Here is a 17,157-nt window from a genome sequence, read left to right on the forward strand (position 1 = left end):
AATATCACATTAAAAAAAATTAAAAAAAATGAATAAGGCAGACACAGAAAGAGAAATATCATGTTTCTTCTTTTATGTGGAAGTTAATCTATGTAATATAAAAATTATTTGGATGTCATATTATTTTGGAACATGGAACTAACTGATTCTCTGAGAAGGGCCCATCAGAGATTCTACATAGCAAGATCTTCTTCTGTGACATAGGATCACTAACACCCTCGGCAGATACTTAGGCATGAAAATGATGACCACAGACCACAGAAACGTCAGATCAAGGACTGTGATATTACCATTACTGAGACAATGTTGTGAGCAAAAGAAAGGAAACTATAATATGACATTTTCAAAATAACTGGAAATTTATTCATCTTATTGGAAAACAATATGAGCTGCTACTCATATGACTATAGATTGATTTTGAGTAGATCTGTTTTAAATTTAAAGATGATTAATGAAATAATGTAAATTAAAGAAGAACGTATCTGTGGTCTTACAATAGGAAAAGTTCTCTGGCAGAGAACAAAAATTATAAAATATAAAAGAATAAATGATAAATTATCATATAAAATTCAGCCACTGCTTGGGACATCCACATCCCCTATGAATGCCTGGGATTGAGTCCTGGGCCTGCTTCCCTTTCAGCTTCTTGCTAATGCCCCAGGGAGGCAACAGATGGTGGCCCACATGCTTGAATTCCTGCACCTACTTGGGAGACCCAGATGGAGTTTCTGGCTTCTGGCTGCAGCTTGGACCAGTTGTTGTACTTGTGGGCATTTGGGGATTGGACCACTGGATAGAAAGTCAATCTCTATCTCTGTGTCTCCCTATCTGCCTCACAAATATGAATAAATCACTTAAAAACAAATATATGTATGTACATATATATATAGTGCTATTACAGATAATATTTTGAAAGACAACAGAATAAAAATTTGAAAAATTAATCAAGGTGCTTCAAAGGAAAGGCCATCTAACATTTATTAAACATGTGAAACATACTGAACTCCATTAGTAATCAAGCAAATGCAAATAAAACCAGTACATGAAATCATCACATATTCAAAGAAAAGTTACAGAAATTACCAAATGTTGGCAACATGTGGATAAACCAGAATACCCACAGACATCTGGGGAAAGGGGCAGGTGAGAACAGGTTTTGTGAAGCATTCTATAGTAACTTATAATGTAGAGGCAATGTAGAGCTATGAGCCTACAATTTCCTAAGCAAATATATGAGTAAACCCAATAGATATTCATACATGATTATCCAAGAAAGAGTTCCATATTTGTATCCCAATGCTATTCCTAGTAGCCCTTAATTGAAAACCACTTAGATGAATTTCAGTGGTGGAGTGATGATATTAATTGATGCTCACAAGAGGGAACCTTCAACAGCAATGATCTTGAAAATCTATAGCACATGAAATAATACAGGTAGCAAAACCTCATAAGGAATGAAAGGTAAATAAGTATATGCTATGCAATGTTACATATGTAAAATTTTAAAACAAGTTGAAGGTTACCTATCTTAGACATAGAACAGTGGTTACCCAGTGGCAGTAGTCACTGATGAAGGAAAAATTGGCTTCTCAAGGGAGGCAGCAGATATAACTGTGTTTTTTAGGATGCAGATGTTGTTATAGAGGTATGCTGAGCGTGTGAACTTTTAGGCTCTCTGAATTTATGACATTAAATTTTGAAAAAAGAGGACAACAATAAAAATAAGTTGGCATGCCTGCACCGCAGCTCACTAGGCTAATCCTCTGCCTTGCAGCGCCGGCACACCAGGTTATAGTCCTGGTCGGGGTGCCGGATTCTGTCCCAGTTGCCCCTCTTCCAGGCCAGCTCTCTGCTGTGGCCAGGGAGTGCAGTGAAGGATGGCCCAAGTGCTTGGGCCCTGCACCCCATGGGAGACCAGGAGAAGCACCTGGCTCCTACCATCGGATCAGTGCGGTGTGTCGGCCACAGTGAGCCAGCCACAGTGGCCATTGGAGGGTGAACCAATAGCAAAGGAAGACCTTTGTCTCTGTCTCTCTCACTGTCCACTCTGCCTGCCAAAAAAAAAAAAAGTTGGCAGAGAACGAAAATTCTTAATTTATATAATATAAAATTCAGCCATTGCTTGGGACATCCATATCCCATATGAATGCCTGGGACTGAATCCTGAGACTGCTCCCCTGTCAGCTTCTTGCTGATGCCCCTGGGAGACAACAAATGGCAGCCCATGTGCTTGAGTTTCTGACACCTACTTGGGAGACCCAGATGGAGTTTCTGGCTTCTGGCTGCAGCCTGCAACAGTTTTTGTAGTTGTGGGCATTTGGGGATTGGACCAGTGAATGGAAAGTCAATCTGTCTCTATCTATCTATCTATCATCTATCTATCTATCTATCTATCTATCTATCTATCTATCTATGTATCTCTGAGTCTTATTCTCTCTCTCTGCCTATCAAATATAAATAAATCATTTAAAAACAAATACATATATAGTATTCTTACAAATATACCATGTAATTTATCATCATATTATACAATCTATAAATAAAAGGTATAAAATATTTAAAATATTTAAGAAAGTAACTTGGAATAAGTTAAGGTAGAGTTAGGAAATTGACCATGTGAAGTCCATGAGTGTATAAGGAATGGATGAATCCAATCACAAATGTATATCCTTTTATATCAACCATAAAGAACTAATTAATCCTAATAGTCTATCCAGTAGATATGTTTTCAAGGTATGTATATTAAATACAAGTAATAAATGGGAAAATCTATAGCATGTAATTTAAATCAATTAAGTACTTGTCATGGTGATATACATTTAAAATAAAATAGACCTTCAGATTAAAGCAAGTTGTTAGGCCGGCGCCGCGGCTCAATAGGCTAATCCTCCGCCTAGCGGCGCCGGCACACCGGGTTCTAGTCCCGGTCGGGGAACCGGATTCTGTCCCGGTTGCCCCTCTTCCAGGCCAGCCCTCTGCTGTGGCCAGGGAGTGCAGTGGAGGATGGCCCAGGTGCTTGGGCCCTGCACCCCATGGGAGACCAGGAAAAGCACCTGGCTCCTGGCTCCTGCCATCGGATCAGCGCGGTGCGCCGGCCGCAGCGTGCCGGCCGCGGCGGCCATTGGAGGGTGAACCAACGGCAAAGGAAGACCTTTCTCTCTGTCTCTCTCTCTCACTGTCCACTCTGCCTGTCAAAAAATAAAAAAAAAAATAAAGCAAGTTGTTATTATTTTAATTAGCATTATTTTTAATTTCTTTTTTCATTTTTAATTTATAATTTTCTAATAGCATTGACTGATGGAAAACAAACATAATGTGATTATACATATGTATACACACATGTGAATAAGAAGACATGTACATGCAAATATGTACACATATGCACACACAAATATACTACTTTTATATCTATATGTATCAGGTGTTTCTAAGTTTTTCATATGAGCTAATACCATGTGGTTTCTATATTTGTGGCACAATATTACACACACACACATTAGGCCAGATTAATTTTACTTTTCAAATATATTGCATAAACCTTATGATGTAAAGACAAGGAAAGCATTAGTAACATATCTCACAAATTGAAGAACTATTGATATTACTCTTTTGAAAATGTTCAGGCCAAAAATGCTACAGAAACCAAATGGATTCATGTCTTACCACTTCCAAAGGCTCCCCTCACACTCCCTCCACCACAGGATTATTTCCTGACTTGAGAGACAGGAGAGGGCACCATGGGACCTGCTTCCAGCCACTCAGCCCAACTGGCATCTTCACATCACAGAAACAATGGATGTACAGACCCCCAGCCTGTGCCGTTTACACTCTGCAGAATCTCTGTTTTCAACAGGCAACATTCCCTTGAACTCTGGAAACTCAGTGAAAACGTCCACTTAAATGAGCAACTCCAGTTCAGTCTGAATTCATCTACATGCAAATGACTACTATTTCTCCAAGAATATCAACACACTAATACTCTGAAACTGAACTACCCTCCAGTTAAACTCCATGCTATGCATGATTCCATGGGAGAGTTTTTGTTTCTGCCATTCCACAGCTACTTGATGTCTGGACATTTTACTGTGCCAGATGAAAGTTACACTCTCAGGGACTTCTCCATGTCACCGAGGAATCTGTTGTTTTAGCCTTATATAACATCTTAGCTCTTCCATTGTAGCAAAAAATAAAATTTCAGTTACATAGATATTACTGTGATAATATCTCACATTTTTCTTAAAAATACTATTCAGTAGAAGAGAGAGGAGAAGAAGGGTGGCAGTGTGGGTGGGAGGGAGGGTAGGGTGGGGAGAATTACTCTATTACTAAATCTGTGCTTATAAAATGCATGAAGCTTGTATACCCTAAAATTTAAAAATGAATAAAACATGACTTCCAAAAAATAAAATTACTATTCAATTAAGTTTATTTTCAAGCAGAGCTCAACTCTCCTTAGCCAGGTTCTATTAAAATGTCTGCTTCTGAAATGTGCCTCCTGTCTGAGGAGTAATAAAAAGTAAGCGGCCAGCCACTGTGAATACCCATAGAGTTTACTTCTCAGAGCACAGAGGACTTTGCTGCTAGGATCCAGGGAACGCAGTGTGTGGATACCCTGGAGTCATAGCTCATGAGAATGTACGGGCTGATGGCAGGGAAACACCCAGCAATCAGTGTGGAGGCATTCACCAGCCATATTTTGCGAATACTGAAAAAAGCTAAACAAAAGTGAAGAATGGAGGACAGACTGCACAGCAGTACAAAGGTGCTCACCAGGACAAGGATGCTTTGTGTGGCTCTGGACCCTGGGGAAGATCTGTGGGAGAGAGCATGTATGTATTGGACCTGCTGCTTGTGCCTGTACAGGATGAAAACCATGAAGCTGCTGGCCCAGAGCATGAGCCCTACAAAGGCAACATCACGGAATAACATCAGTGCTATGTGCAGTGAGACTGTGATTTTCCCATGAGGCATAGCAGAACAGTAGTCATAATCCATTTTACTTGTGATAGTACTGTTTTGCCATTTGCCAGTGACATGCAAGAGTACCATGACATTAAGCATCATGTTCAGGATCCAGCAGAGAATAGTGGAGGGTCCAACGTACTTGGGGGCTTTTATTTTAAGTTCCATCCACCTGGAGTGTCTAGTGCTGATGGTGATGGCCTGGAAGACACTCAGGAGGCAGGTGCTGCCAATGGACACATCCCTGCTCACTCTGTGCACATAGAACACAAGTTTGCATCCAGTATCATTAAGGAAATGCTTCATCCCCAAAGCTGCCATGGTTTGGGGGACTCCTTTTGAGAGAATGACCAAGGCATTGGCTGCAGTCAGGTGTTTGAGAATCAGATCTGTGAGCCTAAACTTGCATCCTGTGAAATAAAGGATGAGATAATGGAGGAGAAGAGAGGAATTCCCCAGAATCCCAGCCAGCGTCTGTACTAGAAAGACCATTCCTAGGGCCAGGTCCCTCAAGGCCATGCTGTCAGTTCCCAGCCTCTGCTGCTCATCTTCTGAGTGAGAACCCTGCAAGCGAATATGAGGCAGTGACCACACAGTATTCTTGTTTACCTCAGAAAGATATGGAGAAGCTAAGTAGAGAGAGTTAATGATGTGTCTAATCTGAACAACATGTGTGGCTCAAGTGGGGGCTTGGAATTGGCTGGCTGTTCAAAGCAGTGCACTTGAAGGTGATGCTACAGACCTGTTTGCTGTGTTCTTCACATAATGCAGGTGTCTATTCAGTTATTCTCATACCTGGTGATTTTATCTTAGATAGCTGATTTTATTCCTTTGTCTGTAAGTCTACAAAACTGTATAAGAACTGAAGCTGTAAGTTAATACCTGCTATGGGTAAGATTTATATATCTTAACAACATTCAGATTTAGAATTATGAATTAATTCTGTAAGGAGTTATTCCATATCTAATTGTATTTAAAGAATAAAAAATTCCCTGTTTATTGAGAAGGCCTTCAACAAGTATTTCTTTTTTTCTAAGATTTATTTACTTACTTATTTGAAAGTCAGGATTACAGAGAGAGAGAGAGAAAGAGAGAGAGATTCCATCCACTGGTTTACCCTCTGGATGGTTTTACAGCTGAGGCTAGACCAGGGCAAAGCCAGGATCCAAGAGATTCTTCTGGGTCTCCCACATGGCTGCAAGTGCCCAAGGACTTGGGCCATCCTCTGCTGCTTTTCCAGGTGCATTAACAGGGAGCTGGACTGGAGTGAAGCAAACAGGACTCCAACCAGCACCCATATGAGATGCCGGTGCAGCAGAGGGCAGCTTAACTCACCATGCCACAGTGCCAGTGACAAGGATTTCTTCTATGCCCAATAGAATTGGCATCTGTCACAGGAATCACAGAACACTTTGCTGCACCCTAAACTATGCAACATGAAATACCAGTATATGGTAAAAGAGTGGAGAGTAGAAACTAAAAGTTACTAATTTCAGATCATGTACTTACATGGATTAATACGTTCACAAGTAAAATCAGTAGAAATGAGTCGAGATTTTCAAAACATAATGAATTATAAGCTATCCAGTAAAGAGAAAATGCAGGCTGTTAAGCTTTGTATATTTTATCAGTTGAAATTGTAGATTTGGGTTTTGATGTGAAATATATTAAAATCAGAGACTTTAGCACAGGAAAGTTCTGTGCCTAAGAGCTGCTAGCTGGAATCCCGTGTGTAGTGTTACCACTTCTTTATGTGCTCACTGCCTAGGCTGAAAATGGAGAACGCTCTCTCCAATATCAGGAGACCATGGATGTTCTCAGAAGGAAACAACCATTGTCTCTTTAAATAATTCTAGTACCCGGCATTGCAGGGTGCATCTCCTCACAGCAGGTGCCATCTGGACACACCAGGTCTGCACAGCACCAGGTGGTTCCCATTGGTTCACAACTCTGCTGCCAGCTTGGTGCTGTGGGTGCACTTTTGAGGGGCTGGTTTCATAGTGCAGCAGGTTAACCACCTCCTGCGATGCCAGCTTCCCATTTGAGCACCGGTTCAAGTCCTGGTTGCTCCTTGCTATTGTGCCTGGGAAAGCAGAGAAAAATGGCCTAAGTGCTTGAGCTCCTGCCACCCGCATGGGAGCCTTGGAAGGAATTCCAGGCTCCTAGCTTTGGCCTGGCCCAGTTGTTGTGGGTATTTGGAGAGTGAACCAATGGATGGAAGATCTCTGTCTTAGAGTCACTGTCTCTCATTCTCTTTCTGTGCCACTCTCTCAAATAAATAAATCTTTAAAGAAAAGAGAATGCGTATTCAGTCATCTTGAAAACACTTTGTGAATATGATAGGGTGGGTGGGTGGAACTGAAATCTGTAAGCATATTAAAAATCAAATTTTGATATTAATTTTATTAAATTTCACCCATCGCCAGCGCCGCAGCTCACTAAGCTAATCCTCTGCCTTGTGGCGCCAGCACACCGGGTTCTAGTCATGGTCAGGGAGCGGGATTCTGTCCCAGTTGCCCCTCTTCCAGGCCAGCTCTCTGCTGTGGCCAGGGAGTGCAGTGGAGGATGGCCCAAGCGCTTGGACCCTGCACCCCATGGGAGACCAGGAGAAGTACCTGGCTCCTGCCATCGGATCAGCACAATGCGCCAGCCACAGCACGCTGGCCACGGCAGCCATTGGAGGGTGAACCAATGGCAAAGGAAGACCTTTCTCTCTCTCTCTCTCTCTCTCTCTCTCTCACTGTGCACTCTTACTTTCAAAAATAAAAAAAAAATTTCACCCATCAGTATCATTTTGATAGCCTTTTTATAGTAAGAAACCAACTTTGTTATTACAACCAATTTTATTTCTATAATGTATATTTCCTCAAAAGGATATATTACTCCATTTCATTGATGGTAAAAAGCATTGTTAACCAAAAAGAAAGCCTAAACATCTCCTGTATCTTAGTAGAGATGGGTTTCATGAAAAGCTTTGGCCATCTTCTCAGTGGATGACTGAGCATAGCCCCTGCCTACTTTCCTGCTGGACTGTGGTCTTTGCATTTTTCATTTGCTGAACTCTCTGTGTGGCAGAGCATTATGCCTTGTACTGCAAATGTTAGTTAAAAATGTTATCTCAAAAACAATGAAGAAAACATTAACTTGAAAGAAAGTTTATGAACCAATGACAGAAGTGTGCTTTTACAGGAATGAGGCTGTTTTCCTTACAATCCCATTTTAACCATAGAACCAATTTTATTTAAGTTTTCAGTATTAAACATGTAAAAATTAAGAGTTAAACATGAAAATATGCAGCACAACACAGGTTGTTTTGGTTTATACTAAATGGCACAACTGCCTTTGGGGGCTGCTGTCAGGTTAGGCCCTCATCTCTCTACAAGCTCTGCTCAGGCCACAGAATGATCTCTGCTTCCTGGGTGGCTGTGGCAGCAGGCTGGGTTCCAAATGCAAACCCATTCTAATAGGATCCCTTACCTGGCTGCAGACTGGCAAACCTTGGCTTCAGACTCTGTCTCAGGCTTCAATGGCAAACACCTGTCTCCTCTGATAAGGAGACAGAATGCCCAGGCTGAGGTTCACAGCACCAGCACTTGTGTTGGGATGGAGACCTTGGGAAATGGTGTTATGTGTGATGTCGCCTCCCCTCAGAGCAGCCATTATCTTATCACCTGTCCCTACAAGTGGAGGACAGGCCCGGGCAGTGTGAATATTTGTGAAAAATGTTCCCCAGTTCCTTGTGACCAAAAACCAATTAGAGGTTTGCAGTTACCATCTGCCAAGAGACAATGGCAGTGTCTGAGAGTCCCCTTCATTTCCCTGATGCCTAGAGACAGACCGGGTCACACAAGGAGGCAACAGCTCTTGCTGCAGTCTGAAACAGAGGAGCTGCCTCTGGGTTTTGTGATGCCTGAGAAGTTTTCCTACTCCAAAGTGTGTTTCTTCCCCAAATCATAGGCCACTGAGCAGATGAATCATTTAAGTTAGCAATTATAACAGCACATCCTCTGAGGAGGATATTCACTGGGATACAAGCAAAAGAAGAAGATGAAATTTCTCTTGGAAAGCATCGGAATTGGCCCACAGCTCAGTTCTACTCAGTGTGGAAATGCAGGGGTGTGGCAGAGAGTGTTTGTGACAGAAAAGGGAAATGTGAGGGCCCAGGGAGGGTCCAGCGGTACACAGGAATATAGCGTGGAGGTGTGAGAAGACAGAATGCAGAGGGAGATATGAGAAAGTGGATGCAAGGAATGGGAGTGTTGAATTCACAGAGCAGTCAAAGTGCAGGGTTGACGCTCTAAGGGCTCCAGGTGTGTAAGGTGTGACTTCACTGGAACTGGTATGTGTGAGCCCATGAGGAGTGCAAGGGGTCATGGGAATGAGTGTGTGCATAGGGATGGCTCCCAGTGTAGAATGTGGTTAAGATCAGATGGGTAGGGCCTGGCGCTGTGGCACAGTGGGTTAACACCCTGCCCTGAAGTGCTGGCATCCCATATGGGAGCTAGTTCTAGTGCAGGCTGCTCATCTTCTGATCCAGCTGTCTGCTATGGCCTGGGAAAGCAGTAGAAGATGGCCCAAGTCCTTCAGCCCCTGCACCTGGGTGGGAGACCTGGAAGAAGCTCCTGGCTCCTGGCTTCGAATTGGCACGGCTCTAGCCATTGCGGCCATCTGGGGAGTGAACCATCGGATGGAGGACTTCTCTCTCTCTCTCTCTCTCTCTCTCTCTCTGCCTCTCCTCTCTCTGTGTAGCTCTGACTTTCAAATAAATAAATAAATCTTAAAAAAAAAGATCAGATGGGTAAATGACATATGAGCCTTAATGGGTATGAGAAGCAAAAGAATAATGACAGAGAGCCTGACCGTGGGTCCTAGGGGCGACCTGTGGCCCAAGGCAGAGTTGGAGGGTGGAGATGGCATGAATCCTGGGTGCTGAGCAGGGATCCTGAGCACAGGGAGGCAAAATGGGATCAGGCTGTGAGTTAGGCAGGGAGGGTGGTGGAGATAGTAGTAGCAGGAGCAGAATCTATGACTCAACCAACCCCAGCCATCGCTGCCTTGCACACTTAGTCATCCCTCCTCCCTTTTGTCCTCTCCATTCTCTCCCAATTCATTGCAGAAGCACATGCAGTGACCTGCACCCAGAGCCCCCTCTTCACAGCTGCCCTCTGGGAAGCACCAAGGTCCTAGGACTGGGCATCAAGAACCACTGTGCAAGCTGGCAGTGCACAGGTTAACCAAGGAGCCCAGCTCCCTCGTGGGCCCTTGCAGAATGTCCTCAGAGACCTGCCTTGTGCTTCTGGCCCTACATCCTTATCTCCAGAGTCCAGTTTTCCTCGAGTCTTCACTGCAGCTGTTCCCTCTGTTCTGAGTCTTGGTGCCAAGTGTGATCAGTGCAGGTGCTCACTAATGTAACTGCTCAGTTAGGAATTTCCTCCCCTCAGTCTCCATCCCCAGCTCCATCTTCCTTTTTCAGAAGAGCTCAGAGGATGACAGAGATCAGGGTGGCTGCTCCTCCTGCTCCTGGGGAATCACAGTTTCTTGACACTCAGACACAGTAATAAATAAAGGGCAAGAAAGGACTTAAAATTTCATGAGTGAAATTTTCAATACAATGTTTTCTCCATTCCATCCTGTATTCTTTGTAGGTTTCTTGGAATCTTCCCATGTTAAGAACAAGTAAAATCCAATGGTCACATGTAAATGAATGATCAAATATATTGCAGAACTAAAATTCTGCCTTAAAAAAAATATGTTCACCCTTCCCCATCTACATATAAGTGGGACTCATCACACCCAAACCAGGGTTTGACCACAATGAACTCACATAATTCATGTGAGTTGCAAACACAGATCCATGCCTATAGGATTGCCTCTAGAATATGGGAGCACAGGTACAAACTCAACTAGAGCAACTTTTTAGATGTTGGTATGGTGGTACAGTGGGTTAAACCGATGCTCATGATGCCAGGATCCTACCTTGGAGCAGTAGTTTCAGTTTCGGCTGGTCTGCTTCTGATCCATGTCCCTGCTAATTCATCTGAGAGAGCAGAATATGGCCCAAGTGCTGTGTCCCTTCCACACACATGGAAGACCAACATCTTGGAGTTCCAACATCTGGGCTTTGGCCTAGCTCAGCCCAGTCTGTTATCCATGAGCTATATTAAATCTGTTCTTTTCTTCTTTTTTTTTTTTTTTTGACAGGCAGAGTGGACAGTGAGAGAGACAGAGAGAAAGGTCTTCCTTTTCCGTTGGTTCACTCCCAAATGGCCGCTGTGGCTGGCATGCTGCAGCCGGTGCACCATGCTGATCTGAAGCCAGGAGCCAGGTGCTTCTCCTGGTCTCCCATGTGGGTGCAGGGCCCAAGCACTTGGGCCATCCTCCACTGCACTCCAGGGCCACAGCAGAGAGCTGGACAGGAAGGGCAGTGACCAGGACAGAATCTGGTGTGTAACCAGGACTAGAACCTGGTGTGCCAGCACCGCCGGCAGAGGATTAGCCTATTGAGCGCTGGCACTGGCCAAATCTGTTCTTTTTATGTTAATTTTTAAAATGCAAATTAAAAAATAAATTTTAAAATTTAACCCTAATAATAATTCTGCAATTATTTTCTTCAGTGAAGCCAACTTAACACAAACTCATTTCAGTGAGCAGGAGATGTGCTGTGTGACAGCTGATTGAAGGGGATTACATTTGCACTTAGAATAGACAGTGGCACAAGGCCATTTCGAATCCTTTCCCATATGGAGGTGGCAGCAAGGTTACACTGTACCCTGGGCATGGGTGTGGAGAATTCAGGTGTGTAGATGGAGTTAGCTGCGGGCAGGCAAGGACCGTGGGGAGATTTTTCATTCATCTCTCCCCACTAAGTCTGCACCTCCCTTTTCTTGCACTGTCTAGGATATGGGGAGAGCCAGGTCCTAAGCTTCACATTCTTGCTGCCCATGCAGGCACCCATGGGAAGCCCCATAGACCTGGGCACTTTCAGTCTGTTCTTCACCTATCACCTCCTCTTCCACTGAACCACAGAAGAAAGGAGAAAAGATCACTTGTGTCCAAGAGAGCTATAAAAGTCAGTTCTTCTCCTTCTGAAAACTCCTATGAATCTTTAATGCTGCCAAAGTCTGAGAAGAGAGGGAAGTGACCAGGGAACACAGTGTGTGAGAACAACTCTGTGCTACAAAGAATGGCACAAGCCAGGCCCATTTGGTTAGTGTCCAGCAGGTTGCTGGCTGCTTTCAACTCAGTCAAACAATGGTGCCACATTTTCAGATCTCTCAAGGTCTCAGCTTGTGAACATTCTGCTCCAGGAAGATAATGAACACCAAGCAAAGCATTTTCAGGTTACTTATTTCAATCCTATTTCTCATATCTTATTAACTGGAGAGTGGAATGTAAAATTATTCCTCTTTGTCCCCCGCATGGTGAACAAATTTGCTCCATGTGCCATGGAGTATACTCTCATTCTCTAACCCATCCCATGAAGGGCCCTTATACTTCCCATGTGAAGAACAAGATGTTGATAGATTACTACTAAAGTGTCATGATGTTGTCCAGAAAGAGTTAAATGTATTAGGTAGCTGCACTGTGACTAACTCTGAGAAGTATCCTATATTTTCCAGCTTACAAACTAGTAGCTGCTGAAGATAGAACTGTCAAAGTGAAAATTGTGAAACCCATGCAGGTGAGGGGTTTTCAAAAGCTTTGTGGAAAATGCATATAGCAACAACCATCCTTGGCATCAAAAAATGTTTTGCCTGTTGAAATCTTTACTTAATATATGAAAAATTGATCTTATGTATATAAAGATGATTGAAAATTAATCTTGATGTGAATGTAAGGAGAGTGGGAGTGGGAGAGGGGAGTGTTGTGGGTGGGAGGGAAGTTATGGGGGGGGGAAGCTATTGTAATCCATAAGCTGTACTTTGGAAATTTATGTTCATTAAATAGCATAAAATATAAATATAAAAAATTTAAAAATAATAGATATTAATAAGGCCAGAATAAACAATTCTATCTGAAAAATGTTTTGCACCAAAATAAACTTATCAGTTAATTTCATTTTCCCAAGAACCTTTTTGAAGTGCCCTTATTTTAATAGTTAAAATATGTTGACAAAGAGAAAAAACATTCCACAAACTTTTCATCAGCTGATTAGGAAACATCTTATGAAAATAAGGAGAATATTGACTGTTAAAAAAGAACTAGAATAAATGAAATAGAAAAAGTAAGAAAATTGTTTATTCTAGCAGGGCTCCCACAAACCAGATACTGGGAGCAGGCTGGTGGCCTGGTCCAGATACAGGAGCTGGATGACCATTGGCCATAAGGGGCTCCTTCCAAAGACCTGTCTCAGAGTCTGTGTGAATCAGCCCCATTCCTTATGCCTGTATTCAGCCTAGGTCAGCTAATAGGAGTTTCTGTCCTAAAGGGAGTTGGATCTGAGCATGCAGGGGAAGCTTTGCTTTATTAAGTGAATGAGAGTTGTATGTGTGCTGGAGTGGCCTTGTCTGCTGGGCTTCCCTGGGCCAGCACTGGGAACCCCCAGGCTGGGTTGTGTCCTACAGTTGAGGGACAGATTCCAGGGGTCCTTTAGCTGTCATTGTCCTTACAGCCAGGGTTTGTCTCCTGCAGCGTCCTACAGATGGGGGCATGCACATCAGAGTAAGTAGACAGTGGGATTAACACAGCTGGTGTTATTCTTACTGGCACTGCTTTGTAAATCTGACTTTGTATTTTTCCAGTATTAATGATTTACAGCATACAGATGTAATTTGACTTCATATGTTTATATGTATGCTTACATAGATACTTAGAAACACAAAAATATTTGTCAGTGCACTTGGAAATAAGCACCAGGTGGGGGCAGGGAAGGAGACTGGCTCCCAGTGCCTACTTCATCCTGAGTTCAAGGCTAAAGGAAAGCCCCATCATAAACTTATTTCCTTACCTGAGAGACAGGGGCATGCACATGGAAGCTGTTTCTTGCCCACACACCCAACTGGCCTCTTTACTTAAAGATACAGAAGCTGGCCCAGAAAATCTCACCTCCATGCTGGGATATTTGGACACTGTGTTCTGACCCTTAGTGTCATTCATAAACAGCAGAACATGCTTCGTGCTGCCCCGTGCCCCACTCCAGGTCACACCTGCCATTTGTACATGAAAATGATTGAAGTAACCATTCTCCTTCATAACATCTGAGTTCAGAGGATGCATCCCCTACATGCACAGAACTGCAGGATCCTCAAGGCTTCCACTCTGGGAAACTTCATTTTCTCTCCACTAACGTCCATGCTGATCATTGTTCTATGGAGAATTTCTTCATTTTTCCGTATTCTGATGCCCACCTGAAGTGTTGCCCCTGATTTACGGACCTTTTTGTCACATTCCCATAACTTGTTCACTTCTGAAAAATTCAGTGTGTCAGATTCAGGTGACTCCTACAACTTCTTGTCAATTTCTACATTTCTTGATGGAGGCAGGAACACTAATAACACAGTATGGTTTTGACATCATAATTATATTAATTTATTTATAATTACTAATACTTTTATTCTTTAGAACAACAATTCAGTCTGTCTTGTTTACCAGACTCTGCTCCTGGGGCTGTTTCAAGTTTCAATGTTTAAACATTCAGAGGGGTTCAAGAGTAAAGAACTCACATTGTGTTTGGCAGGCATTTGACCTAGCAGTTAAATGGCCACTGAAGATGAACATATCCAAAATCACATTACCTGGGTTTGATACCCAGCTCTGACCAGAACTCAGTTACCTGCTAAGGGAGACACTAGGAGGTGGTGTTGATGGCACAAGTAATTGAGTTCCCGGCTCTGGCTTTGACCTCAATACAGACTCAAGATAAATGTTTGGGGAGTGAATCACAGTATGGTGAGCTCTGTGTCTCACAAGTAAATAAATGAATGGATGAATTTTAAAAGCATCAGAGAACTAACCATTGTGAATACACCTAAAATGTAGGGGATTCTGTATTTCTTGTGGGGGCACAGCAGAGCCTGGGCACTCTGGAGTCATGGCTCATGAGAACGTAGGGGCTCACAGCAGGGAAACTCCCAGCAACTAGTGCAGAAGTGTTCACCAGCCATACACTGGGATTATTTAAAACAGTCATGCAACTGTGAAAGATGGAGGAGAAAGTGCTCAAAGACACAAAGGTGCTCACCAGGACGAGGATGCTGTGTGTGGCTCTGGACTCTGGGGAGGACCTGGAGGTGATGTTGGTCCTATGGATGTATTGTATCTGCTGCTTGTGCCTGTAATGAAACTGCTGGCCCACAGCATGAAGCCCACAAAGAGAATATTTTGGAAAAATATCAGGGCTACATACAGGGACTCTGTGAATTTGCCAGGATTCACAGAATGACAGTAGCCGTAATATGTTTTCTTTGTAGTATTATTGTCATTTCTTTTCCCAGTCATATACACAGGCACCATGACATTTAGTATCAGGTTCAGCATCCAGAAGAAGATATTGCAGAACCAGAAGTACTTGAGAGCTTTTGCTTTAAGCTCTGCCCATCTGGGGTTCCTGGGACTGATGGTGATGGCCTGGGAGATACTCAACAAGCAGGTCGTGCCAGTGGACACATCCGTGCTCACTCTCTGCACATAGAACACAAGCTTGCACCCAATATCACTGAGGAAATGCTTCATGCCCAAAGCTGCCATGGTTTGGGGAACACCTTTGGAGAGAATGACTAAACAGTTGGCTACAGTCAGGTGTTTGATGATCAAATCTGTGGGCCTGAACTTGCATCCTGTGAAGTAGAGGTAGAGATAATGGGAAAGAAGAAAGAGAGTCCCCAGGATTCCAGAGACAGTTTGAAATAAGAAGATCATCCCCATTGTCAAATCTCCAGTGACCATCCCATCTCCTCCCAGTGTCTGTTTATTGTTTCTGGGCCAGAGATTCCTGTATGGGAACATGATACTCAAACCACATGTATCAATGTCTGCTGAAATTCATCATTCTATACTCTTATTATTCTCTACCTACACCAGTACACCTTAGAAATGACTGCTTAACATTTTTCTTTATTGAAAATGTTTCCAAATACTTGGATATATAATCTTTAGGGCTACTTACACAACAACTGAAGAGACACAGGTATTAATTCCAGTATTTTTTTTAAATTTCATTTCTGAATCAATGCACAGTTGTTGATATTGTCTATCTCGATACTAAAAGATTTAAGGATATCAGCTAGCTCTCCCTTAATTCCAGTATTTTTCATGACTCCATGAGAAGGCAGCAGGATTCATTTCATTGGAAATAAAATGATCATGCAATCAGTTTCTGGTTAGTTATTTGTCTAAATTTAGAATTTGTGTGTGCAAAGTGAAATATTGAACCTGGCTGGGCTTGTTCTAAAGTACTCAAATTAATTACCATATTATTCTAATAGAGCTACTTAGCTGAGTTCTTCAAATGACACATATGTACACCTAACTAATTTCATGTATTATCAATTTATCTTAGACTGCTGGTAATTGGTTTTCATAGTTTATATGTATTAGTTTACCTTGATACATAAAAAATTCTTCCTTAAGATAACATCAATAATGGTTATACATTTAAGTATCTTGCCCAGATGCATATAAGCTGATTATAGTATCATTTTCTCGACTCTTTCTCTTTGAAATCTGTACTTAAACTAGACCAAATTGTCTTTATTGTGGAAGACAATAGAAACATTAGTTGGCTTTTTTACCAAGAAAAATGGCATGAAGTACTGAAAATTGGCTGTGGTCTGTACAAAGTGACATTAATACCAGTCTTGTGAAGTCAAGTATGGTAGAAACTAAAGATTTCCATGTTCATGTAATATACTTATGTCTTTACTAATAGTTAAGTAAAAGTATTTTCCCATAAGTCAAGATTTTTGAAAAGTATTGATTGCAAGCCTTGCATAGCAGATGCAATCTCTGTTGTCAGATCTTATTTATTTTATCACATAACAATGTGGAGCTTGCAGTTAAGATGAAAATATTTTCAGTCCAGAACAAACGTAAGAAAATATATCTGAAACTCATTACTATAGGATAATACTACTTTCTTCTTAAATAGGCTTCCCGTACTTAAACAAGGAACATAATCTTACCATAATCATGGGGATTTTCAATGGGAAATATTCATTGCCGCCATTGAGCAATTAATACAACAGTGTTGGAGAAAAC

The 17,157-nt window shown here is 42.3% G+C and overlaps 1 protein-coding gene and 1 pseudogene across 1 annotated transcript; both read right to left on the reverse strand.

Annotated features, from left to right (window-relative positions):
- Positions 1 to 4,557: 4,557 nt before the first annotated feature.
- Positions 4,558 to 5,481, reverse strand: ORYCUNV1R1539 (vomeronasal 1 receptor oryCunV1R1539). Its single transcript, NM_001167228.1, is given in 1 exon segment — positions 4,558 to 5,481. A coding segment is annotated over 1 exon segment (924 nt).
- Positions 5,482 to 14,929: 9,448 nt separating this feature from the next.
- LOC127488255 (vomeronasal type-1 receptor 4-like) lies at positions 14,930 to 15,846 on the reverse strand (annotated as a pseudogene).
- Positions 15,847 to 17,157: the final 1,311 nt, after the last annotated feature.

The sequence above is a fragment of the Oryctolagus cuniculus genome, chromosome 18 (genome assembly GCF_964237555.1).
Source record: "Oryctolagus cuniculus chromosome 18, mOryCun1.1, whole genome shotgun sequence".
Lineage (NCBI taxonomy): Eukaryota > Metazoa > Chordata > Mammalia > Lagomorpha > Leporidae > Oryctolagus > Oryctolagus cuniculus.